At 38.3% G+C, this 24,427-nt stretch overlaps 4 protein-coding genes across 4 annotated transcripts; 2 read left to right on the top strand and 2 right to left on the bottom strand.

Annotated features, from left to right (window-relative positions):
- Positions 1-84: 84 nt before the first annotated feature.
- LOC126797976 (kinesin-like protein KIN-1) lies at positions 85-3,849 on the bottom strand. The gene is given in 17 exon segments (XM_050524773.1): positions 85-718; positions 839-1,018; positions 1,108-1,125; positions 1,128-1,224; positions 1,415-1,506; positions 1,590-1,806; positions 1,883-1,958; positions 2,094-2,127; positions 2,201-2,242; positions 2,699-2,780; positions 2,881-2,906; positions 2,996-3,115; positions 3,206-3,235; positions 3,339-3,382; positions 3,523-3,625; positions 3,734-3,754; positions 3,757-3,849. Coding segments are annotated over 17 exon segments (1,419 nt in total). The 3' UTR covers positions 85-574.
- A 1,019-nt stretch (positions 3,850-4,868) lies between these two features.
- On the bottom strand, positions 4,869-8,348 carry LOC126800687 (uncharacterized). Its single transcript, XM_050528088.1, has 12 exons — positions 8,224-8,348; positions 8,015-8,117; positions 7,656-7,685; positions 7,430-7,552; positions 7,312-7,337; positions 7,134-7,218; positions 6,803-6,844; positions 6,684-6,717; positions 6,468-6,543; positions 6,172-6,391; positions 5,997-6,088; positions 4,869-5,868 (listed from the first exon to the last, which is right to left on the bottom strand). The coding sequence occupies exons 3-12, from the start codon at positions 7,659-7,661 to the stop codon at positions 4,869-4,871; spliced, it is 1,704 nt and encodes a 567-aa protein (XP_050384045.1). The 5' UTR covers positions 7,662-7,685; positions 8,015-8,117; positions 8,224-8,348.
- A 3,750-nt stretch (positions 8,349-12,098) lies between these two features.
- On the top strand, positions 12,099-22,340 carry LOC126800715 (branched-chain-amino-acid aminotransferase-like protein 1). The gene is made up of 30 exons (XM_050528121.1): positions 12,099-12,191; positions 12,358-12,427; positions 12,705-12,833; positions 12,925-12,967; positions 13,048-13,135; positions 13,537-13,621; positions 13,712-13,768; positions 14,084-14,197; positions 14,290-14,360; positions 14,542-14,975; positions 15,427-15,695; positions 16,103-16,201; positions 16,430-16,501; positions 16,938-17,030; positions 17,230-17,367; positions 17,784-17,842; positions 18,367-18,469; positions 18,675-18,863; positions 18,979-19,079; positions 19,196-19,250; positions 19,369-19,455; positions 19,868-19,919; positions 20,171-20,256; positions 20,431-20,484; positions 20,814-20,897; positions 21,084-21,155; positions 21,451-21,531; positions 21,662-21,697; positions 21,820-21,953; positions 22,059-22,340. Exons 1-29 carry the CDS (start codon positions 12,115-12,117, stop codon positions 21,946-21,948), a joined length of 3,027 nt encoding a protein of 1,008 aa, XP_050384078.1. The 5' UTR covers positions 12,099-12,114; the 3' UTR covers positions 21,949-21,953; positions 22,059-22,340.
- A 1,200-nt stretch (positions 22,341-23,540) lies between these two features.
- LOC126798780 (vacuolar iron transporter homolog 4-like) lies at positions 23,541-24,427 on the top strand. Its single transcript, XM_050525836.1, has one exon. The coding sequence runs from the start codon at positions 23,590-23,592 to the stop codon at positions 24,274-24,276; it is 687 nt and encodes a 228-aa protein (XP_050381793.1). The 5' UTR covers positions 23,541-23,589; the 3' UTR covers positions 24,277-24,427.

Genomic DNA, 24,427 nt, shown 5'->3' on the forward strand with positions numbered 1-24,427 from the left:
ATTACAATACACACAATGGGAAATACCTACACTGACCTTGTACCTTAAGACTGTACCCTACTCAATATACCAGTACCTTGGAGTCTTGGAGGTATTTTGTGCGCAAGGCTTTTCTTCTTGCAGAAAATTTTAGTTTGCTTTCAATTCTGGACAGGCCGAATAAAGAAAGTTTATGTGTTCAATGACTATCTCACCCTCCAATAATACTAGATTATGATGAGTCCAAGTTATTAAAGCAGATTATGTTCACATAAACCCAACAACGGACAATAATAGCTATGTTACTGTTAATAATGACTAATAAGTCAAGACCAGCATTTAGCACCAGATTAGGACATAACTATAGGGGCATTATCGGCATAGAGAAAAGTAATGGGGATCTTAAAGCAAGAAGCATGAAGCATCGTAGAGCAGCTGAGCAAGCAAGGACTTTGAATATTCCTTACAAGCAAACATATAAGCCAAACCTGTACGAGAAGTTTCAGAGCAGTAGGAACCTCAAATGAGCTGGAATTCAGATTCTGAGTCGGATTATAATCTTCATTTCAGCAACTTTGTAAAGGAAAGCTAGTGATCAGAACCAGGACACAAAGGAGCCGAGGGTGTCTGAAACTCTATGCAGAATGCTTGAAGTATGACCTCCAGCTACTTTGGATTGTGTATCGCATCTTTCACAAGCTGCCAATCTATCCTTCAGAGTCCTATTCTCGTTTTCGAGCTGTAACAACATACAGTGACAGATATGATTTGTTTGAGACAGATATATGACGAAGGTGTTTTCCATTTCTGAATAGACATCAAAATGGAGCGCATTCAAGAGACTTCAGCTAATGCATACCTCTCCTACAGTAGATACAAGGTCTTCCACCGTATGCTGCAATTGGATAATTGTCTGTGAAGTGACATCCTCATATGCCGAATCCAAATCTTCAGGTGAACCAGGCTCATAGAGAATTCCACTCAATCTGAACAACTCTTCAAGTAACATCACATCTTCAACATCAAATCTGTCCCTTAACTTCATAAATTATAGAAGTCATGTGAGAACTTAGGTAGGCTAATGATAGAAAGGTTAAATAAAAAAACATTTACAAGATATCCACTTACCTGGTCCAAGATTCTCTCTCACATGCCTCATTTTTACTTGAAGATGGAGATTCATCCTTCTTAGCATATTCATCTTCACCGGACTTGGCATGTGGTGACATTTTTATATGCTTTGCTCTGCCAAAATGTCAAAGCCAAAAAGTAAAAACAACTCAAGAACTGTTCCAGAGTATAAAACTGAAGGTGGATAAAATGATGCAATGTCTTATTACTCGAGAACATCTGAAAAAATATATCTTATTTTCTTTTCAGCACCTTTATATTGAACAAACGTTACATAGATATTATGCGATATTGAATAATGTACCTCATTCCAAAGCGAAGAGTGGACAGACTCTCCGATGCATTTGAAGGGCTTGGTGAGCAACAGCACAACAACGCAGTACGGGAATTCCCTCCCTGTAATATGAAGAGAAGTAAATATTAATATAAATTTGATCATTAGATGGTAAGGAAGATTAGAGGAAGGGAAAGAAACTAACCAGTGCATCTTGTAAAAGCCGTGTGAGCTTGGAATCACGATATGGGATGTGGTTTTCTTTGCCTGGTAAACCACATGTGAGAGCATATATCACATTTCCAAGGGCTGAGAGAGATTTGTTGATGGTCTTGGCTTGTTCAAGAGCTTTTCCTTCGGCTGCAGTTTTATCTGCTTTCTCAGAACCAGCCAAGTCAACAAGAATCAATTTACCTTTCAACCTGTCTAAAGTATCAGAATGTTGAAGATTCACACATAAAAAATATAAAACTAAAAGCAGAATATGAATTCTTTTACCTGTTATCTTTATTTAACTCTTGCTGAATTGTGAATAGGTAAATACAATGACTTCTGCTGCTGGACATGTTCATCTCTATATAGTTGTTAAGCTTTGTTCGAACAGAATAACAAAAAGTGAGCAATATTACAAGCCAAAAGATTGCTACCATTATGCTGTGAAATAATTTTTTTTTAAACGGACTATGCAAGGAAAAGAACAGAAGGATACGGGTCTCTCCAACAGTTCTGTTAGCTATTCCACTCTGGAAATTATACATCAGAATTAGCACGTAAACATGCACGTATCTTACAGAAAATGAAGTAGACGTATCTTACAGATAGAGTCTCTAATGCTCCAGCAGGATCCAATACAGACACCTGGGGAAGAAAACAGAAAAGACATTTCTTAGTGCCACAGCATATATGACATGTATTATAGAAAAACTCTCAACATCTAAATCATACATAATATGAATCCAAGTTATAGCCATCTTAGTTTTCCTACTCCCATAGAGATTTATGTTTTGATACATGACCAGGATGATTCAATTTGTTGTACAAGGGATGAGTAGGATGATACAATTTATTGTCCCTGGTACAACAAATCCTGTTGCCAAAGACTAACATATACAATGCATGTGTGGAACGAGACAAGCATCAATTAAGAACTATTGTGTGCACACACTATCATATTGGTAGGAATGAGCCACCGAAAATGGGGGAATTTAAGCCAATGGACATAAGCTAAGAGCTTGTCCAGGCATATAATGTAAACTAGATATCATGACAACCATTTCGAACAAGAATCTAGAATTATTTCAAAAATAAGCAGACCTCTGTCACTCCATTTAACACTATGCCATGCGCTTTACTCTCCTTGATCTGAATGTTGTCTTTTGACAAATCAAAGAGGTCCCTGCGATTAGAAGTACAATTAATAGCAGTGTCATCAAATTCAGCTTACATTGTCTACGTCCCAAATGATATTTTATATGAGTCATTCCAGTTATACATACCTTACTTTTTCCATGTAAATCTCCACCTGTAAGAGAAACAAACAGATAGATAAACTTACATACATAGAAACGTCGCAACTAAATATAGACTCCAGTGAAAGATGAGTGTTGATACCATCGACACTTTGATTTACTTGACTTTTCCTTCAACCGACTTTATGCAGTTGAACAGTCCATCAACTACTCTTGGAACTAATCCTCTCTCCTTCTCATCGCATGCCATTATGCTAGGTCCCTACACCAACAGTACGAGCATCACCATCAGCTTCATTAACTTGACAACAATCAGCTAACATCTCAAAAGTTGATCATATCCAAACAGTACCTCCATACAATATGTCTTCCCGGCTCCAGTCTGTCATTAGTTGAACAAATTTAGAATCATCCAGATACATAAAGGATGACTAGACGAATAACAAACACACAAACGATCCACCACCATAAGGAGGAATATTCACCTGTCCATAAGTAATGATCGTGCCGTTGATAGCATCAACAGCATCTGGATCATCATCACAAACATCAATAGCACCATGGTAATAGACTAAATTAGAACATCCCCAATCTATAGTTCTTCGAACTTAAGCATCAGAATAACAATGCATTCATTGCATAAGAGCCAACAAGTCTATTCAGATATACCTTTCACAATTGGCTGAGCTAGAAATTCATACACCTGAGCTTGCTCCGAGTCTTCATAGAACACCTTATCGAAGCTAAATGTAAACTCCTATTCCTTCTCATCCTACCATAAATAAACATTCGCATAAATCAATTTTACTAAACAGATTAGCAGCGTATTACATGAGCTAATCAAACAATTAGAGATTAAATTAGCGCGAGTAGAGAAAACCTTGAAGACGAAACTATGCGAAAATCTACGGAGTTAACGCAAACGGAATCGCCGTGATCTCTTCTCTCTCTGGAGCTCAAAGGCCTGAACCTAACGCACGCCGTTAAGCTCGACATTTCCAATTTCTAAATCAAACCTGCAGCAAAATTCAAAAGCGAAAATCAAAATCGGACAAATCCTTGCACAGATCTGTTCGAATCTTCAAGAAATTCAACGTGATCGTATTTCCGAGCTGATCGGTGCAGATCCGGCTCAGCTTCGGAAACCGAAAATTCGATCGGAAACCAAAACGACGTCTCTTCAGTTTCGCAGCGGCCAAACAACAAAGAGATTACTGAGCTCATGAGCTCCAGAACTGTTTGAATACTCGAAAATCTGAAGGAGAAAACTGAAAATGAAGATGAAATTAAAGAGGGAAGTAGAGAGAGTACCTCTGGGTTTTTCCCGCGAAAATGATAGAGAGAGACAAAAGGAGCCGCTGCAATGCGTCAGGCAGAAAGCTTATATATATGAACAGTCGCATACGACATGTCGTATTAAGAGTGGGACTTTCAGGTCCACTAGGCCCAGTCAACAATATTTCGCCTAGCCCAACTAGCCCACTGAGTAATGACCACTTAATTATCAAGCATATCATGAGAAACTGGCTTGGCTACTTGTTCAAAATTATGAGCTAGAAAATGGGGATTAATCTAGCACCAATTTTTGTATAAATTGTATAAAGCAATCGTAATTCTGTATGCAGTATGTGCAACGCTTTCATATCACGATTGAAAATTAAAATCACAGAATCATGGTGATATAATTCAAGTATGCTACTATGGATGTGTGATTCAAGTTTTACTAATGGTGATCAAAATATGATGATGGAGGGAAAAGTAAAGAACATGCCAAGATTGAGTCATCAATGACCAATAGTTCACTGACTCAGCAAGCTCTTCTAAACTATTGGTAGGAGGCACAACTTGCATCACATAATACTGTTTTTAAGTGTGAACAGAAGTCAAAAATCACTCTACGGTTTTCTTGTTGAAATTATACAGAAACTCAGGAGCAGCCTTTTGTGTGATGCCAAAATAACGACAGTCAACAAAGCGATAATAGAACTAGTTGTTCTTGGCAAAAGATGATGAATCTAACAAATCAGAGAACTGCAGAAATTGTCCAAGGACTTTTCTTTGCAGGTGGCCAAGTGAAGCAGTGCTGAATGAGCAAAAGGAGTCCAATACTTGCATCTAAGAGGGGCATATTCTGTTGACTCGTAACTTTTTGGACCTGTGCTTTGTCTTGTCGGGTAACCATGATGATGATACATGGACAATCTGAAATCTTTGAAGAATTTTGTCACAGCAATCAAGGTTTCCTCTTGGTTTTCAGGGGTATCAAGTGGAGGCAACTCAGAACACCACTCATTTGTTGCCAGATGCAGCACTAAGGAATGAACCAATGCAGTCCAACACTTGCATGTAATTGGGGCATATTCTGCTGGCAGAAATTGACTTGTCACTCTTCTGTTGGAATTCTTGGATGTTGCAGATATGAAGGAGTACTTCCTGAATTTTTCGAGGAAGATGATCGCAGCACCCAAAGTTTCATTTCGGGCTTGAGGGCTATCCATACCCTCTGGGAAGAAACCATACCCATACTCATCTTCACTGAATAAGCTCTTTGCAGACTTCTCTATTGGGGTCAGTTTGTTTTCTTGCCCTTGGCCTGTGTCCTTTGATGCAGTGTCACTCTCAATCAAATTTTCAGCTCTAGCTCGCTGCCCTTGGCCTGTGTCTGTTGATGAAGTGTTACTCTCATTCAAATCCTCAGCTCTAGCTTGCTGCCCTTGGCCTGTGTCAGTTGATGCAGTGTTACCCTCATTCAAATTCTCAGCGCTAGCTTGCTCTACGTAAAGAAATGAATTCTTGCCTAACTTCTGGAGGTCATCATCTACAGTCAATGCTCGGCCTTTGAATAGAAGTGTGTATTGGGGGCCCAAACTATTGATATGGTGTTCGTATTCACGATTGTATTTAGCCTTGATTGTGTCCACTGTGTCGTTGGCTTCCAATATAACAGAGAGACAATAATTTTGATGTGGAAATTGAATAAAAATAAGTTCAAAATCCGGAGCAGGATCTACACATCTGCAGAAACATATAACATATAACATATAACATCACAGTTATATTTAATGGAAAAGAATGAATGAAGAGGACTAGAGTACATATCGAATGACCAATACATAGATGATATGAGATATTGAGTATCATACCTCATTCCAAAGTGAAGAGTGGACAGACTCTCCGAAGCATTTGAAAGGCTTGGTGAGCAACAGCACAACAATGCAGTTTGGGAATTCCCTCCCTATATTATGAAGAGATGTAAACCTTCAATAAAAATCAATCATTCAATGGTAAGGAGGATTAGAGGCTGGGTAAAGAACTAACTAGCGCATCTTGTAAAAGCCAAGTGAGTTTGGAATGACGATATGGAATGTGATTTGCTTTGTCTGGTAAACCACATGTGAGAGCATTTATCACATTTCCAAGGGCTGTGAGAGATTTGTTGATTGTCTTGGTTTCTTCAAGAACTTTTCCTTTGGCTCCAGTTTTCTCTGCTTTCTCAGAACCAGCCAAGTCCACAAGAATCAATTTGCCAGTTTTCAGCCTGTCCAAAGATTTAGAATGTTCAAGCTTCGCATATCAAAAATATAAAACCAAAATCAGAATATGAATTCTTCTACCTGCTATATTTCTTTAATTCTTGCTGAACTGTGAATAGGTAAATACAATGACTTCTGCTGCTGGGCATGTTCATCTCTATATAGTTGTTAAGGTTTGAACACAATAAAAGAAAGTGAACAATATTCAAATCCAAAAAAGTGCTACCACTATACTGTGAATCTGAGAAATAATAATCAGAACTGGATGTTATGTTGAGGAAAAGAAATGAAGGATACGGGCCTCTCCAGCAGTTCTGTTAGCTACCCCTCTCTGGAAGTTATACACCAGAATTAGAACGTGAACATAAATCATACATTGTCAGTTTGTCACAGACTTTGAAGTAAACTTGTCTTACAGATAGGGTCTGTAATGCTTCTGCAGGATTGGATACAGAGATCTGGGAAAGGAAACAGAAAATAATAATTCTGAGTGTGATAGTGTATTACGACAAGTATAACACAATTAATCAGCATCTAAATAATACAGAATATGAACCCAATTTTAACCATCCAAGTTTTCTCAGTACCAAGAGGGAAAAACTACTTTAAATATAAAGATGGGCTATATAAGCCAACAGAATAATATTGATAGCATTAACAAACAGCTTGTCTAGGTATATAATGTATAGAATATGCCAGACCCTCTGTGAACAAGAGACTAGAAATAACTTCAAAATATAAGCAGACCTCTGTCACTCCGTCTAACATTACTACTGCCTGCTCTTTACTTTCATCAATTTGTATGTTGTCTTTTGACAAATCAAAGAGGTCCCTGTGTAACAGTACAGTAGTTGTGTCATCATATTCAGCTTACTTTGTCCATGTCCCAAGGATTATGTATTCGAGTCATTCCAGTTACACATACCATACTTTTTCCATGTAGATCCCTACCTGTTAAAGGAACAAACTAATTTATAAATTTACATACATAGAGACATCAGAACTAAAGTATAGACTCCAGTAAAAGATAAGCATATCAATACCATTGAAACTTTTATCGAGTATTTCACTAGTCCTTCAAATGACTTTATGCAATCGAACAGTCCATTAACTACTCTCGGAACTAATCCTCTCTCCTTCTCATCGCATGTCATTAGGCTAGGTCCCTAAACCAACAGCACAAGCATCACCATATGTCCGCTTCATTAACTCTAACAACTATTAGCTAACAAGTAACAACACTAGAGTGTTATCATGTCAGAACATTACCTCCATACTATAAGTCTTCCCAGCTCCAGTCTGTAATCAGTTGAACACAAAGTTGCGAATTATAATCAACAAAAGGCATAAAGCATAACTTGAAAAATTAAAGACCACACAAACTCACAAACGATCCACCTTCATAAGGACGAAAATGTACATGTCCATAAGTGATGATTGTGCCGTTGATAGCATCAACAGCATCTGAATCATCACCACCAATAAAAATAACACAAAGTGCATACACATCAAAGTAATAGACTAGATTAGAACATCCCTACTACCACAATCTTCAAGGTCTAAAGTATTAACCAGCAAATAAACAATGCATCCATCACATAAGAGCTAACAAGTCCATTCAGATATACCTTTAACAATAGGCAGGGCTAGAAATTCATACACCTCAGCTTGCTCCGAGGTTTCGTAAAACACCTTATCAAACCTAAACGTAAACTTTACTTTCTTCTCATCCTACCAAAGGAAAATTCAAAATTCAATCACCAAACCACATGAGCTGCTAATTATGACCTGAACTGATCTAACAATTAGTGCTTAAAATCAGCAAGAAATGAGAAACCTCAAAGGCGAAACTCTACGAATCTATGCAGCGAACACAGACCGAGTCGCCGTGATCATTTTTCTCTCTGATGCTCAAAGGCCTGAACCTAACGCAAGCCGTAATGCTCGACATAATCAAACCTGCACAAAAATTCAAACGCGAAACTCAAAATCGGGGAATCCACACACGATCTGTTCCGATCTTCGAGAAATTCGAAGAAAGATCGAATTTCCGAGCTGATCGGTTCGAATCCGGCTCAGCTGCCTCGAAAACCGAAAATTTGATCGGGCAACCAAAACGACGCCGCTTTAGTTTCTCAGCGGCTAATCAGAAAAGAGATTACTGAGCTCATGAGCTCCGAGATCTGTTTGGCTACTCAGAAATCTGAGGGAGAAAAATGAAATTGAAGATAAAATCAAAGAGGGAAGTAGAGAGAGTACCTCTGGGTTTTTCCCGCGAAAATGAGAGAGTCGCTGTGATGTGTCAGCCAGACAGCCACTGAAGCTTTTATATAGACAATAGACACAGCATACGACATGTCGTAGTGGGTATACCCTCAGGTCCGCTAGGCCCAGTCAGCATTGATTTTGCCAGGCCCAGCCAAGGTTTCGCCTAGCCCACTTAATTATTTAGTACTCACATGCATTCATGCATACTTGCATATAATTAGGTTTTCAGTACTTGCATAAGTTGCATTCAGCAGTCTTAAAGCTTTCAGTACTTGCAAATATGGCTATAGAGAAACATCTGCATCACTTATTTCACTTTGCAAATGATGTCTATCTTCATATTATGAATCACTTTGGGAAACTATTGTTTGACATAGGTCATACTAAGTGATGGTGACCTGTTAACTTCATCAGCAAACATGAACCATAATCATGATTTGAATCAGTTGCGCGTTCAAACTGATACATCAGAAACTACCTGAAGATTCAAATATAGTATGACTGTGGCAATGATATCACCCTAGTCAGTAAAGTAATTAATGGCCTTGTATGAGATTCTCATGAATTCTTATAATTAAGAAAAACCTAATGGCCGGTGTCAGGTAAAGTGCATGTATGTGTGTTAGAAAAGGAGCTAGGTTCAGAAACGGCCACAAACCACATATATGTTACTAATTTTAGTTTTCTTTTGTGAGCATACTATTACGGACGAGTTTAGTCTGTTTTAAGCTGGCTAGCTATGCATTAGATTGACGTTAGATCTGTTATGGTACACGTACTGCAGAGCATTTAATTAGTTAATTGTTTAGAATTTGTCCTAATGATCCGCTACAGGCATGCTAATCCTTTGATTCAATCTACAGTTTCGGTGCAGATGTAATGTATGATCCAGTACGCCTCCCATGCACATCTCGTTCGAGTGATTGTCCTCATAAACCAGGAAAATTCATATCCTGACCAGTGTAATGGTAATCATCGATATCCCGGCACTAAAATTCTCTAATAAAAAGAACAGACAATGGCACAGGAAATGTTGGATTGAAGAAGCGGCATATATATGGCTTTAACCACTTATGTCGCCAGCAATGTCAACACAGTTAGTTTCTCGCCTTGCTGGACAAGGCCAAGCCTTCCATCGAAGACCTAACTGAATCACTTAGGCTATTAAATTTGCTTCCTTAGCTTACATGAAATCATATGACCGCAGATTCGGTATGAAGTTAGTCGTATCTCATGTTTTCCATCTCATGTAAATAAACCTAGATGCATCAATTCGGTATGAAGCTAGTCGTATCTATTCATTTTGTTCTTGTACAAACACTAACACAGTACTTTCACAAGTAAATCATATTAATTATATGAAATATGAATTGAATATTTACATATACTGTGTAGCTGATCAATAGACTCTGCAGTACTGTTTTTACAGAGTGAGATATGAAATTTTAGATCTAGGAGTAGATTGGCCAGAATTTTCCAAATCACGTCAAGATTGATGTTGAGCTATCCTCTTCCTCTTCCTCTGAGCAGGCTTTCTCCACGAGTCTTCATCAATGTGAATCTCAGAATCCTCCCCGATTCCGAGGAGTGTAAGCCGCTTATCATCATCTTTTTTGTCTAAAATTAGCTCATTGAAATATAATTCATCCTCTCCAAGCTTTTCTTTCAGTTGTCTAAGAGTAGTCAAGAAATTTAGCCTGAGACTGAGGTTGCGTTTCCCAGTCACAGTGACATTGTAGTCCTCATCATAGTGTAGTCTTTTTTGAACTGGTGTTGGCCACAATGGGAGCCGCAATGGGTAACATTCCCGGTGAGACAGGTAATACATGTAACTGGTTTCAGATTCATGAAATGGATATTCAGCTGCTACCTCTAAAGTCTTTTCACGAACATTGCACATGACTGTGTACTTTGGAAACTGTAAATAGAGGATATCTCCGTCACTAGGGTGGAAGCCTACCACTTCTGATATGCAAGTTTTCTCTTGATCAAAGAGTAAAGGATCTTTATGAATCATCTGGGATAGAGAAACTCGATCGCATATCACACACCATTCTGGTTTACCATCCACTTGATTTTCTTTCAGCTCCCAAATCACAACTGGATCAGAAACACTTAACCAAGTTGTACACATCCGCAAACGCCCTTGACACACTCCAATATGTCTAAACGCTGCGTCCACTTCGTTTAGGGCAGGGGCGGCAACAATTCGATACGCATCAACATTGTTGAACGGATCCAACTCAAATATAAAGCCATGATGATTCCACCAGTACAACTTCCCATTGCATGCAACGCCTGTACGCATATACTGTTTTACAAGAAGATCAGAGAATGATATACTGATCTGTAGTGAGTTTAGTCCCTCCGAGAGTTGATACTCCCTCCATTCACCTGTATCAGAAGAATAGATCTCCACATAAAAGCCCTTTTGATCGTTGGGAAGTAATCGCACAACCCTGCACCTATACTCGGCATTAAGCTTGATGATAGAGCTGTCGCTAATAGTACTGTCTTCCTTAATGCTGTAGTAGGGATCACAAATGAATCCCACCGGTACGGTTTTTTCAGGGACTACTCGAGGGGTAGGAGGAAGACGCACCCATTCCTTGGTATAAAAATTGCATATGTAGTAATCAGATTGAGCGCATTTAGTTGGGGAGCACAAAATTAAGTCATTATAAGTGCCTGCAATTGTTAGCTCATTTCCTTTGTTGGCATAATATTGATCTGGAAAGCAAGGGAGGAAATCAAAAATGGTTTTTTCTTCGTCAGACGCCGGCTGGGACGACACGGTGAGGACCGAAGTCTTGTACCTTGCACCCCCCTTATTGGGAAATAACCAAGGATTTCTATTGGGAATCATAGCATAATCATAACGAAGGAGCTTTTGCTGATCATGTTGGAGGCGTAAGAAACGGCCAGTAAAATAAGAATCAGAGATGAGAGTGCACCAACGTTTGGAGACTCGTTTGCAACCAGAGATTACTTTGCTGTCATCAAGTCGGCAGAGGACTTCAACCAATAGATTGTCTGGTAGATTATTGATCGGGAATAATGTTGATGGTGGTGGCTGGCGAGCTGTGCGGCTCCTTTTGGCAGCACGGGCCATGGTTCATTCAAGCAATAGCTAGTTGCAGAAATACTTCCAGTAATTTGGAGTGGATGGTTGCAGAAATGCAGAATGACACGTATATATAGAAAGATAGTTGATCTATTCCAATTTCAGAAAGGAAACCAAGACCGATTAGGATTACGTGGCTTTTCCTCGACTGTTTAGGAAAACTCAATACGGGAATCTTTTCTTTACTGAAACTCTAACTCGCCTTTAGAAAAAAAAAGCTTTATATTTAGTGACACACGACATGTCGTTTGTACCACGGTTGAGCAGTTATAAGTGGAAATTGGGGATTTCTAAAACCCTAGAACACACACTCTCAACGGTCAACGGACGACGACCATGGCGGACCGGGAGCTCCATCTGCTCTCGGCATTCCTGGCTATGGAGCCCATCGACTCGCTGATCGGCCTGGCCAGGTAACTCACCGGCGCATGTTAGCACAAAGCGGCGCACTTTAACTTGCTCTATATTTGAGATTCTTGCAGAATCCGGCGCATGTTAGCGACCGGTGGCGCATGTTAGCGACCGGTGGCGCATGTTAGCAGCTTATGAATGCTTACTAGTGTTTTTGAATCTGTGTAGGGAGTGCGGTGGAGGTTCGGTTACGGAGGGAGTCCAGAGGTTCATTTGGGACCATTGCATCACTAAATTTGTAAATTTCTACTTGTCTTTATATATATGTGCATTGTTCAATGTTTGTTATAGGTTTAGATATCTGTATAAAAATTTCAGTTTTTGAATCTTTATAGTTTCAATTGAACCTGTTGTATGCGAAAAAAAATGTGAACTTGACTTGATAGTTGAACAAGTTGATAGCACATCAGTTAGTTGGTGTTTGATGTGAAGTTATAGTTAGAATGTATGTGTTGTGTTGTGTTTCTGGTCTTTTCTTGATTATGAAGATTGGTTCAGTTGGATGGTGAATGCAGGCAGGGAAACTGCATGCGCCATATGTGAGGAGGTTTCTGAAGAAGCTGATTGCTGAAGTCGAGTTGAACCGTGGTGATGTAATTGATGAGTTATACGAACATTATGTGCATTTCATGAGTACTTTGAAGGTATAGCGAATGAATGAATAGTTGATGTTGTTGGCTGGATCAGTTATTCATTTGTGTTTAATCAGAACTAACAAGCTGCTTTTTTCATTAGGAGAATGATTTGGAAAAGGACAATGCGAGGATCTTTAGTTTGAGTTATGATGTTCTTAGTGTGGAACTTTATGTTATTCCTGGTAGCAGATTGTTGAATGACTTGGTGTCCTGGTGCCTCTAGGTTGTCTTGAACTTTCGAGTTGTTTGGAATCAAGAACGTTGATAGTGCAGTTGCAATGTTCACTTAACATGCTTGAAGGAGATACTGGGTATGTTCCACCGTTGATATGTTTCCTCTTCTAATTGATAACTACTAAACCAGAATGTTTATGCCTTAGTCAAGTACAAGTCATTTAGAGTAAATAAAAGGTCATCAGATCCAATGTCCTGGCTTGAACTTTGTAGTTGGCCACTGATACGTAGATACTAGTATACAGTGACCCCTTTAACCCCATATTTCTGCTTTTGATTAAGACCATTAAGGAGAAATTTCTAAGTTTCATGTGCTATCTGATTATGCATTAAGGCGTGCAAGACTCTGGCAACTTTTACCAATTTACATAATTGATTAGTTTGTACTAGTATATAATCATTGCAGTTAGATCTATTAAGTAGTTTTCTCGTTTAGTGCATGAAGCATTTCGACTAGAATTAGGCTCTGTTGATGCAGGTGTTCAGTTTGGCCATCTAGTCTCCTTTTGTCAGAGTGCATCCTTTCATTTCCAGAATTATTCTCTAACAAGTCATGCTTTGAGGTGTGTTATAAATTCAAAAATTCATCCAATTATGATGGCCTATGTGAGTTCTACATTTTGATTCTATTTTTACCATGAACTTCAAAATAGGTTGGTTCGGGTGTTGGTTTGGTTGGCATCTGTCTTGCCCATGTGAAAGCATCCAAGGTATGTTGTCCAGAATATATTATTGAATTAGTCAACTCTTGTATGCTGAAACTTGTTGATACTACTTTACTAAGTTCGAGTTCATGGAGATGTGTACTTTGACCACATAACATGAGATTTATAATAAAATGATGAAACACATGTGTAATCGACTGTTTGGTTATGTATGAGTGTCGATGGTGCATAACAATGCTATGTATAGTCTATAATATTTCAGTACTCACATGCATATACAGAGATATGTATTACTCACTAAGGGAAATGATGTCAATCGTCATATTCTGAATCATTTTGAAAAACTCGTGTCTGATGTAGGTCAATCTAACTGATGGTGACCTGTCAACTTTAGCAAACATGAAGCTTAATATGGAACTGAACCATGTACACGTTGAGACTGATACGTCAGAAATTACTGAAGATCCAAATATGGTAAGACTGGCAATGTTATCACTTTAGTTGGGAAATTTGTGGCAGTGTATGAGAGTCGCATAATTCTGATATGGATTACCTTATGATGGCAGGTAAAATGCATTCATCTGCCATGGGAATCTGTGTCAGAGAAGGAGCTTGGAAACTACAAGCCAGATATAATGTGAGTCTTTCTTTTGGTGAGCAGACTATAAGAGTCCAGGGTTCAGGCTGCTTTCAGGATCCTTTATTTATTACTTTATTAGATTCAAGTTAGATCTGTTGGAGCACTGCAGTATGTTTTTAAATAAAAATTTGGCCTAATCCATCATTACAAGCATGCTAATCCTTATCCTCATTTACAGTTTGGGTGCAGATGTAATACACGATCCAGTATGCCTCCCACATCTCGTTCGAGTACTTAACCTTCTTTTAAACCACGCAAATCCGTACCCTGACCTTTGCAATGGTAATCATCCGGGATTTTCATGGGGAAGTAACTGTAGTGATGCTAAAGTCAATGGAACTGTTCGATCAAATGCTAGCAATGGAGAAGAATCTGATGCTTCTCTAGTCAAAAGAACATACAATGGCACTGCAAATGTTGGATTGAAGAAGCATCCTATGGCTTTAATTGCTTCTGTCATTCGTAATGTCGACACCTTCAACAAGTTTCTCGTTTTGCTAGACGAAGCCAACCTTACCATCGAAGACCTGACTGAATCCCTTAGGCCCTTAAATTTTCTTTCTTACATGAAGTCATATGATCGCAGTACAATACACCTGTTTTCCATCTCATGTAAAATACCCTAGAAAGCATCAATTGTACAACATATTCCCATTGTTAAAGTCTTAAAGACTTGATGGGATCCTGAGTTGTTAATCGATGGTGGGTATTCAAAACTTTTCACTCCCTTATTTAGTCTTATATTTAGTTGACAGGTCATAACCCAACAACATTATGTTAAAGTTTCGTGCACGTATTGAAGCTCAATCTCATAAAAAGTCATTTCTTGACAAGTCAATATCCGAAAGACAAGTTGGGATTTCTCATTTCATGGTAAAAAGTAGGAATCTTTAACTTTGCCGGAAAACAACATAAGCTCTGGTCTGAATATGGTGAAGTCAGCACTGCAGTTTTAACTATATTACGGCAGTTAATTAGTTACTGTGAGTTCCTTTTGTTCTGACTTGATCATTGAGATTGATGTAGTGCCAGCTCTGCTGTCTTTTTGCTCTGACATAACTAGGTAGGCCAAACCGCCAAAGCCAAAGCCCATTATTCAATCATAGACTTCACTTCCAGCTGCAGAGATATCAGCAGAGATTTCATGCACTCAATACTTTGAGTCTCAGAATCCCAGTAACTGTATCCGAGTTTTTGAAATCTGATCCAATCCCATTGATCAAATTCACCATGGCAGAGCTGAAGACTCAAGGAGAGGTTGAAGTGGAGCCTATCCATTTATGGGCAACCCCAAGATCACTGAGTACAAGCCTCATGTACTCTTTTGCTCAGGTGCCATTCCAATCTCTCTTATATTCCTAATTCTGGCTAGTGTTGGAAATATAGCTATGTTTTGAAGATGGATTTTTCTTTCTTTTCTGCGAATGAGAGTTAGACATGAATTGTTGAGAATAATGGACTTTGGAGTACAGAAGGCAGAAGGCAAAAAATAACAACTCTAACAAGCCTTTGAGCAGAAGTTTGGTTATGGGAATATGGGTGAAACTTGATGAAGTTAACAATAGTACAATACTGATTACCAGAGTGGTGTTATGGTGTTTTCATCATTGTTGTGCATGGTTGGAGGGTCAATCTACTTGACCTTAAAGTTTTTACTGAGATTAGCTCAGTAATGCTTCTTCTTTTTAGCAATGAAGTATTAGTAACTGTGGCATTTATTGTGTTGTTTCCGTTGTAAGAGGGATGACATTGAAGTGCTTGATGAACCACTCTACGCAACTTTCCTACGGGTTACAGGTTTTGATAGGCCCTACAGGGAGGAAGTACTTTCCCAAATGGTATGTCACTGAATTTTCATCTCTTGATTTCCACAAGCTTTGCTTGCTGCTAGTAGACAACTTTGATACTATCTGCAATACTGAATTGAATTTATATGCTTTTAGTATGTTACCATTTGCAGTCATCGTTTCTGATTTCTAGCTGTAAACATCACCGTTTGCTTTTTAACATCTATGATTCTGTTTGTCGCTAATTCCCTTATGCAACTACTATGCTGTGTGTACCAGGAGTCCGATGGAAATAAAGTTGTGAATGAGATCATTCTTGGTCCAGGAAGAAAGAAGTATCGCTTTTGTAAGGTGATAAGCTGTTTTCTGTAATTAAGTATAATGCATGTCTATGTTACCTTACATTTCATGCTTTTTCCTTTCAATTCATGTTGTGGATTTCATTAACAGTCTATGACATGCAGCATGAAGAAAGTAGATTTCTGAAAGATATATTTACATGGGACATCCTATATTTGGTGATATATCTAAGACTCCTTTTAACTTAAGTAGATTCCCAAATGTATACTGATATGTGTTTTTTAGAGGAAGGAGGAATCACCAGTATGCATTTTAACTTAAGATGACAACCTTATATCTATCATCAGTATCTGCGTACTTTCCAACTAAAGCATATAAGTTTTGTAATCTTTTGTTCTTAACAATTGGTTCAAAATTTGCTTTCCATGTAGTGGTGGCTTAGCTAGTTTGGATTTATAAAACTGTTGGTGTCTCTTATAATATACAGCATATAGCAAAGCAACGTGTCCCTGGCTTGCCGAGTGATTTAATGAATAAAGGAAAGCACCTCATTTTGACAAGGAATCCCCTTGATATCTTGGTAAGATACTGTTGAAACTATTAGTTGGTGAGCTGTCTATCTTCAGCGACAAATTAAATATCTTCTATGTTTTGGCACCCCCTCTTTCATACCTGCTTAAGCTTGCAATTGATTATTAGGATTTACAGCAATGAAGCCAGTGTCTCCACTATTTAACATATCTGAGCTTCACTGACTCCACTATTGTATCTCTTTTCAGCCATCCTTTGGCAAGGTTGTGCCTCCATCCCTCGTTGAGTTAGGTTTTGCAGATTTGGTATCTATATACAGTGAGCTCTCTCAACTGGGAAGGCCCCCACTTGTCATTGATGCAGCAGAACTTCAAGAAGATGCTGAGGTGTTCAGAGCTCTTTATGACATTTTGTACTTTTCATTTAGTGTTTCATGGTCTGTTTTGGTTTAAACTTTTTCTGGGCATATAAGAAAAGGAACTCTCTTCTATATAGCCTTCAGACATGATACATATTTCTCTGAAAAATATCATGTTGGCTGACTTGGTCTCAGTCAAACGTTTCTCTCAAGTAAATCTATTGCTTCTTAATCTTAAAATGGATAAAGAAAACAGATGAATGTCATCTTCTATTCGTAAACACATTGCCAGGTCTCTGTCACCTAATGGAAATCTACTTTTTTGGGTCAATAGTTTTGTTCAGTGTTCTCTCTCTCTCTGCTCTTCTTTTTAAATTATTCAGTTCGGAGAAAGTTCTCAATCTTCTGTTTGTGAATTTTTACCGTATCTGATTTGTGATGCAGGGTACGCTGCGTGGACTTTGTGAAGACTTGGATATCCCTTTTCAGTCCACAATGCTTAAGTACGAAAAGCTTCTCGATATCTCGGTATCTCCTATTAAGATTGAAATTATTGAAATGTTATGGTACTCTAATCCTCTTTAGTATACTGTAAATATGATATGATAGTGCTACCAAAAACAAAAGAGATGATATGATATATGACATGGAAGAACCTTTTTCCCAGTTTTCGGGTCAATGTAAAGAATGAAGACTAATTCTACATCATGTCATGGCACAACTAAGTTTGGTTTTGCAAAATCACTATTGCCATTCTTACATAATTATTACATTAATTCTATTTAATCAGAAGTCCATGCCTAATGCAAGTTTCTGTTGGCCTTGCTCATTGTCATATATGTGATCTGAAGAAAGTATGATCACTCTCTTTTCTAGGAATTGTCTATAATAAATTTATTTCACTGAGAATTACTGTTTTGAGCAATGAAAACTATGCCTTAAAGTATGCACTTTGAATTTCAAAAATTGTTCTCCTTCAGCATTTGTTCGTTTGTACATGACAACTTTCCCATGTAAAATCATTTAGATGGGAGGCTGGTCCAAAACAATATGATGGTATTTGGGCGCCATGGTGGTACGAGAGTGTGCACAAATCAACATACTTTCAGCCATCAAAAAAATATCCCACGGTATGTGGTTTCAGCAGTTCATTACATTACGTTTAGCATATGTTCAACTAAGAGAATTGTTCAAAATATCTCAGTGTTGTTTCAGTAGTTCATTTTAGAAATATATCTTCAAAAGCATGTGGATAGGTCAACTCTGAGAGACTCCAACCCTAATTATGAAATCATAGAATGTAGTGTATTCTTATGCACAGTGCATGTGTTTCAGCCATTTCCTTTTCCTCTATATGATGTGCTTGAGCAAAGTCTACCCTTCTACAACTTCCTTCGGCGCCATATGAGGCAGACATCATGCCTCCTGAAGTCTGGTTTGCCTGATCCCAAACTCCCAGTTCCAGAAAATAAGAAGTTACTTGCATGGGTTGGTGATGAGATTGTACCACGGGAGAGTGCAAAGGTACTTGACATGGGACACTTGATGATCTCCAGTGAGATAATCAGCCTCCTCAATCTTTTCTATAATGAGAAGTGTCTAAAGATATTTATTTTCTGTTCTGTGACCACTGTCTAAGGTTTCTGTGTTCGACTCGGTTGTCCAAGGTGGTGATTCAGTTTGGGAGGGACTACGAGTATATCAGGGGACGATATTTAAGCTCGAAGAGCATTTGGATAGGTCAGTGAAGAAGTTCTGCAAAACCTTGTCATTTACAAAATTATGGTGTTCTGCTGTACTTTGTTATTTTTATTATTATTAAGAAGTCTTAATTAACATCATCTTAATATCAACAGGTTATTTGACTCAGCAAAGGCTTTGGCATTCAGCAATGTTCCTACTCGTCAAGAGGTGAGGGCTGATCGAGTCATTGTAATGGTTCTAGTGTCTAGAATTTTTTTATTTAATGGACTTTGCTAGTTTAGAAGTTGTTGGCTCATTCGTATCCGTTGGAGTTTCACTATTGCAGGTTAAAGAGGCCATTTTCAGAACTCTCATTCGGAATGGAATGTTTGACAATTCGCACATCCGATTAAGTTTAACACGTGGCAAAAAGGTGCAATGTTTCTGGCACCTATCCAACTCTTCTCAAACTTGTAGTTTTTTTTTTGTTGGGTTCTGTTATTTATCAAATGTTCACAATCAGGCATAGCAACAGTACATGTGAGAACATAGACCTAGTTATTCATGTCTTCATGATATACTCATACCCTTTATGATCCCATAAAACTCAAAAGTATCGCAATGGGTCAGCAAATTAGTGGGTCTTTTGATCATGGTTATTGTGATGTTATCATTAATTATCAATTCAGTGTTTAAATGCATCATTTGATGGGAAACCGCTAATGTTTCTGCCTTATTGCTTGTCATCGAATTAGCCGAGTCTTAAATTCAAATCTCTTTTTGATGTAGTTTTCTGGTGCAGTCTTTATATATCTACTGATTTTAATCATTGTCATCTTCTTAAGGTTACTTCTGGCATGAGTCCAGCATTCAATCTTTACGGATGCACCTTGATTGGTAAATAAATTCTTATCTACTTCCACATTTGACACCCTACATACAAGTAATTGGTTTACTGACTGTTGGCTGCTTACCGAAACTGGGGAAATTGGTTCCAACTAATGTCCTAAGTAGCCATCAGCCTAAATCAATAAAGACAAATGAAGTCAAGGATACACTGCACTGACTCCTTTCTTGACTGCATAGTTCACTAGTAACACATCAATTTGTTTTGTGTATTATACTTTCTACTTCTTCTAAACATGCAGTTCTTGCTGAATGGAAACCCCCTGTATATGACAATACAAAGGGTATAACTCTTGTTACTGCGACCACACGTCGTAATTCACCAAATGTAATGTTCTCATTTCTTATTCTCTTTTGTTTATGACTTTTCTGCATATGCTAGAATAATGAAAGAATATTTAATTAAAGCATACCATTTTATTAATATCAAACTACTCTATCTGATTGATGTTTTTGCCAAGTTCATTCACTTGACTTCCATTTCTTCTGTTGTTGGTACCAGAATCTGGATTCAAAGATTCACCACAATAACCTACTCAACAATATCCTTGCAAAGGTTTGTTCTGTTGACATGATTAACTAATTCATCAAATACACGGGTACATTTGTGAAAAAAATGGTCATTGTTCTTCTCACATACCATTTTGGTGGATTGCTTTTCTTATGTGAACACTGTAGTTGACTCTATGTCTTAGTATGGAATTGGCCTTCACTTTTTCTTTCCTATACTGCTTTGCTGCAATCCAAATCCGTTTACATCCAAGTTTATGTGTCTGTACTCTGTACCTCATACATATTCAACTTAGCTTAATTATTGCCACTTCCCATGTATTTGATCATGTAGAATTCTTATATGCATCTTTTAAGCCACTTCCAATAGTGCAGATAGAAGGAAATAATGCAAGCGCTGATGATGCAATCATGCTTGACAAGGATGGTTATGTGTCTGAAACAAATGCGACGAACATTGTAAGTCTATAGTCTTGCTTTTCATTTTTTAGTCTGCTATGAAAGCTACGTGATTTTAGGTACCAATTTTCATATCTAATATTATTGGTAACATTTCGCCATTTCTTCTGACATTGTCATGGGAGGAATCAGATCCTTCAACTCTATGTGATTTGCTTGACATTTTGACTTTCTCTGATCATGCAGTTTTTAGTGAAGAGAGGCCGTGTATTGACACCTCATGCTGACTACTGCCTTCCTGGTGTGACTCGAGCAACTGTAAGTAGTCTTTCCCATCTTATTGCAACATATATTACTGTACTCTCCCAATTGAACTTCACATTGTTTAATTTTATTTAAGCATGACATAATCAGGTACACCATATTAACCTGAAAGGAAATAGAAAACTATTTTTTTGTATGAATCCTACTTATCTGCTTTCATCCCTGTTTGGTATAGTGCTACTAAAGATAGAAACATCCAGACACACCCATACAAGAACAGATATTTGACTGGTAGATACACTTTTGCACTTCAGTCCCCCGCTGACTTGCTTATACTTTGAGGTTTCAGGTCATGGACCTCGTGGTGCAGGAGAAGTTTCCCCTCCAGGAAAGGAATATCAGTCTATCAGAGTTCCATACTGCAGATGAGGTACTTGCATGATATATGTCGATAGCTAATATTACTGTATAATTATTTGAAGTCTTTAGGAGCATAACATGACATATTTCATTAGGTTAGTCTAATTCACTGATTTGCTGCCATAATGGATGTGCTGCAGGTATGGACAACCGGAACAATGGGAGAGCTCAGTCCTGTAAGTGCCTGAAGTATACCGGGATCATTACTATGCCTCTAGTGTGCCATTTTGATTCCTCTTATCGACATTGTAATTGTTTTGTCCTCATAAGAATCATGTGATGGAATTCTGTTTACCAGGTTGTGAAGATTGATGGGCGTCTAGTTGGTGACGGAAAAGTGGGGCCCGTGACCCGAAGATTGCAAAATGCTTACAAACAGTTAACAGAAGAGTTTGGGGTACCAATACCAACTACAGATTCATCTTAGAAAGGGTTAGTGTCTGTGACTCATGTTTATGAGCTATCAGCTAACCAAATTCATTATATCATAATTTCTCGTACTCTGTGACAATTTTCTTTCACTAATCGTTAATGCAGGTTGTAAACTGTAACTAGCAATGGATAAATAAAGTACTTGGTGCATTGGTGGTATGACTAGAGAGCTTCTGTAAAATAAACGAGCAGAAGGACCAATTCTCTCAACCATCCCATAATGGTTTATACTTGCAAGCTAGCTGTATTGCTTTTAAAATCTCATTTTCTATCTTGAGGGAGAACTCAAAATGAACAACATTGATTTTGTAAGATCTATTGCTATTGTAAACTCAAACAATGACAAGTTGTACCATTATGCTGAAATGAATAACTTCTTTTATTGCTCATCCACCTCAATCCAGACTGAAGTGCTTTACTGGAAGCCAATTCTTCCAAATAACCAAAAATGTTAATGGAATACTGAGATTTTTTACATTTAGATGAAAGGAACACCCACGATATCTAGAAACAGGAGTGATTTATTTCAAAACATGTGTTTGAAAGCAACATGTAACCAGATCAGTCCTTTCTCAAAGCTGTTTTATTGGTATAGATAACTTTCAGTAATGCATAGTAACACAACATAAAAGAGTTGCAAAACAAGTATGATAACCCAAACATAGAGCATTGAAAATTTCGAGCACATTAAATCTCCATCTATCATTCTGAAGCATAGCATAGATTCATTACACAGGAATGAGAAATCCCCATGGTACACTATTGGCATCAAAACTCCACACTCGCTTCACGTTTTTCTCATCTTGTGTGTAAAATTATTGTTTACTCAACCCAGAAAACTTCTCACGGTGATTCTACATCATGAGAGTTACATTACTAAAAGCAGTATGTGCTTACTTTAGTGAACTAATTAAAAGAATCATACCCCATATATACTACTAATCTTGCATCTTAGTCTAAAGTGTTGGTCTAGCAGGTCAAATTGGACTGATCTTTGTTCTTTATAATAATCAGCTGCCACAAGCTTTCGTGTGGAATGCAAACTCCACTTTATTGATTAATATGCTCTTTGGTGCCCAGAATCTTCAAAAAGATGGATTTTTCTGGACAACTTTGCATTCTATAATGAGCAATGTGCTGGTGGCCTCTGTGTTCAATCCACATATGACATAGTTTAGATATATTTTCCCAAAACACTCACAAATGCTCTTCCCTTTTCAACGTTTTACTTCTAACTTTGTATGCAATTCCATTTTTCTCAAGAAAATGCAAGGTTCATGATATGAAAGTGTCATGTTTCTAGGAAAGATGTTGTTCACACTCTTTGCACTATTAGGAAAGAACGTAAATTTTGATGTCATAATGATATTGTTATTGTTCCGAATGACTGTAATAAGCTTTAACCATTCATTTAGAGTAAAGCCATTCCAAAGGACTAGTGCTTCCACAGTCACTCCCTCTCTATGATCACTAAATCCAAAGGTCCATCTTCAAGTGCACTAAGCACTATTGTTTGATTGATTAGCATCTATAAATACCCTATAATGGGGCGTGTGTCTTCCACAAGCAATCATCCAACTATCTCTTCTCTCTTCCAACACAGTAGATTTTCTATATACCTTTTTGAAAAAACCTCATGGCTGCCCAAGGAGCTCGTGATCAGACTCCCATTGGCCACATAGAGATCCCAGTTATTACATTTCCATTAGCTACAGAACAGACCAGACTACCTCAAGTGCCTGAAGATGACAGCTTTGATTACACAGAACGAACACAATGGATTCGAGCAGCTGTTTTGGGAGGTAACGATGGTTTGGTCACAGTTGCATCACTAATGATGGGAGTTGGAGCTGTCAAACAAGATGCCAAGGCAATGCTCCTTGCCGGGTTTGCTGGTTTAGTAGCAGGGGCATGCAGCATGGCTATAGGAGAGTTTGTCTCTGTGTACACTCAATATGACATAGAGGTGTCCCAACTGAAAAGAGAGATGATGAAAAATGGTGGGAGTCTGAGTGAGGAAGAAGCAAAGAAGAAGAAGCTGCCGAACCCGGCTCAGGCTGCCATGGCATCGGCGATCGCCTTTTCCATTGGTGCAGTGGTGCCTTTGTTGGGAGCTGCATTCATCGGCCAGCATAAGGCGAGGATGCTTGTGGTGGCTCTTTTGGCAAGTATTGCACTTGTAGTCTTTGGAGGGATCGGCGCAAGGCTGGGGAGGACACCCGTGATAATCTCTTGTGTTAGAGTACTCATTGGAGGATGGGTTGCTATGGCCATCACCTTCGGACTCACCAAGTTGATTGGCTCTGCTGGTCTAGAAATGTGACTGATAATATGCTTTTGTTCTTCCCGCCCTTTGTTTAATCTTGTCTTTCTTGTGGTTGTGTCTCGCTAGCAACGATGATGTAACTATTCAATTATGTATAAATAATGTTGGTAGCTTTGTACTCTGAGCTGGTAACTATATATGGGTTGTG

This window comes from Argentina anserina, chromosome 6, assembly GCF_933775445.1.
Source record: "Argentina anserina chromosome 6, drPotAnse1.1, whole genome shotgun sequence".
NCBI classification, from domain to species: Eukaryota; Viridiplantae; Streptophyta; class Magnoliopsida; order Rosales; family Rosaceae; genus Argentina; species Argentina anserina.

What these genes read in the sequence shown, in the direction of transcription:
- LOC126800687 (XM_050528088.1), bottom strand. An exon ending in ATCTACATGGAAAAAGTATG is followed by an intron (nt 7,219 to 7,311) that starts GTATGTGTAACT and finishes ACTGTTACACAG; the next exon opens with GGACCTCTTTGATTTGTCAA. An exon ending in TGTTAGACGGAGTGACAGAG is followed by an intron (nt 6,845 to 7,133) that starts GTCTGCTTATAT and finishes TTCCTTTCCCAG; the next exon opens with ATCTCTGTATCCAATCCTGC.
- LOC126800715 (XM_050528121.1), top strand. Translation starts at nt 12,115, where the DNA reads ATGGCGGACCGGGAGCTCCATCTGCTCTCGGCATTCCTGGCTATGGAG. An exon ending in AGGAAGTACTTTCCCAAATG is followed by an intron (nt 16,202 to 16,429) that starts GTATGTCACTGA and finishes TGTGTGTACCAG; the next exon opens with GAGTCCGATGGAAATAAAGT. An exon ending in AGTTCCATACTGCAGATGAG is followed by an intron (nt 21,532 to 21,661) that starts GTACTTGCATGA and finishes GATGTGCTGCAG; the next exon opens with GTATGGACAACCGGAACAAT.
- LOC126798780 (XM_050525836.1), top strand. Translation starts at nt 23,590, where the DNA reads ATGGCTGCCCAAGGAGCTCGTGATCAGACTCCCATTGGCCACATAGAG.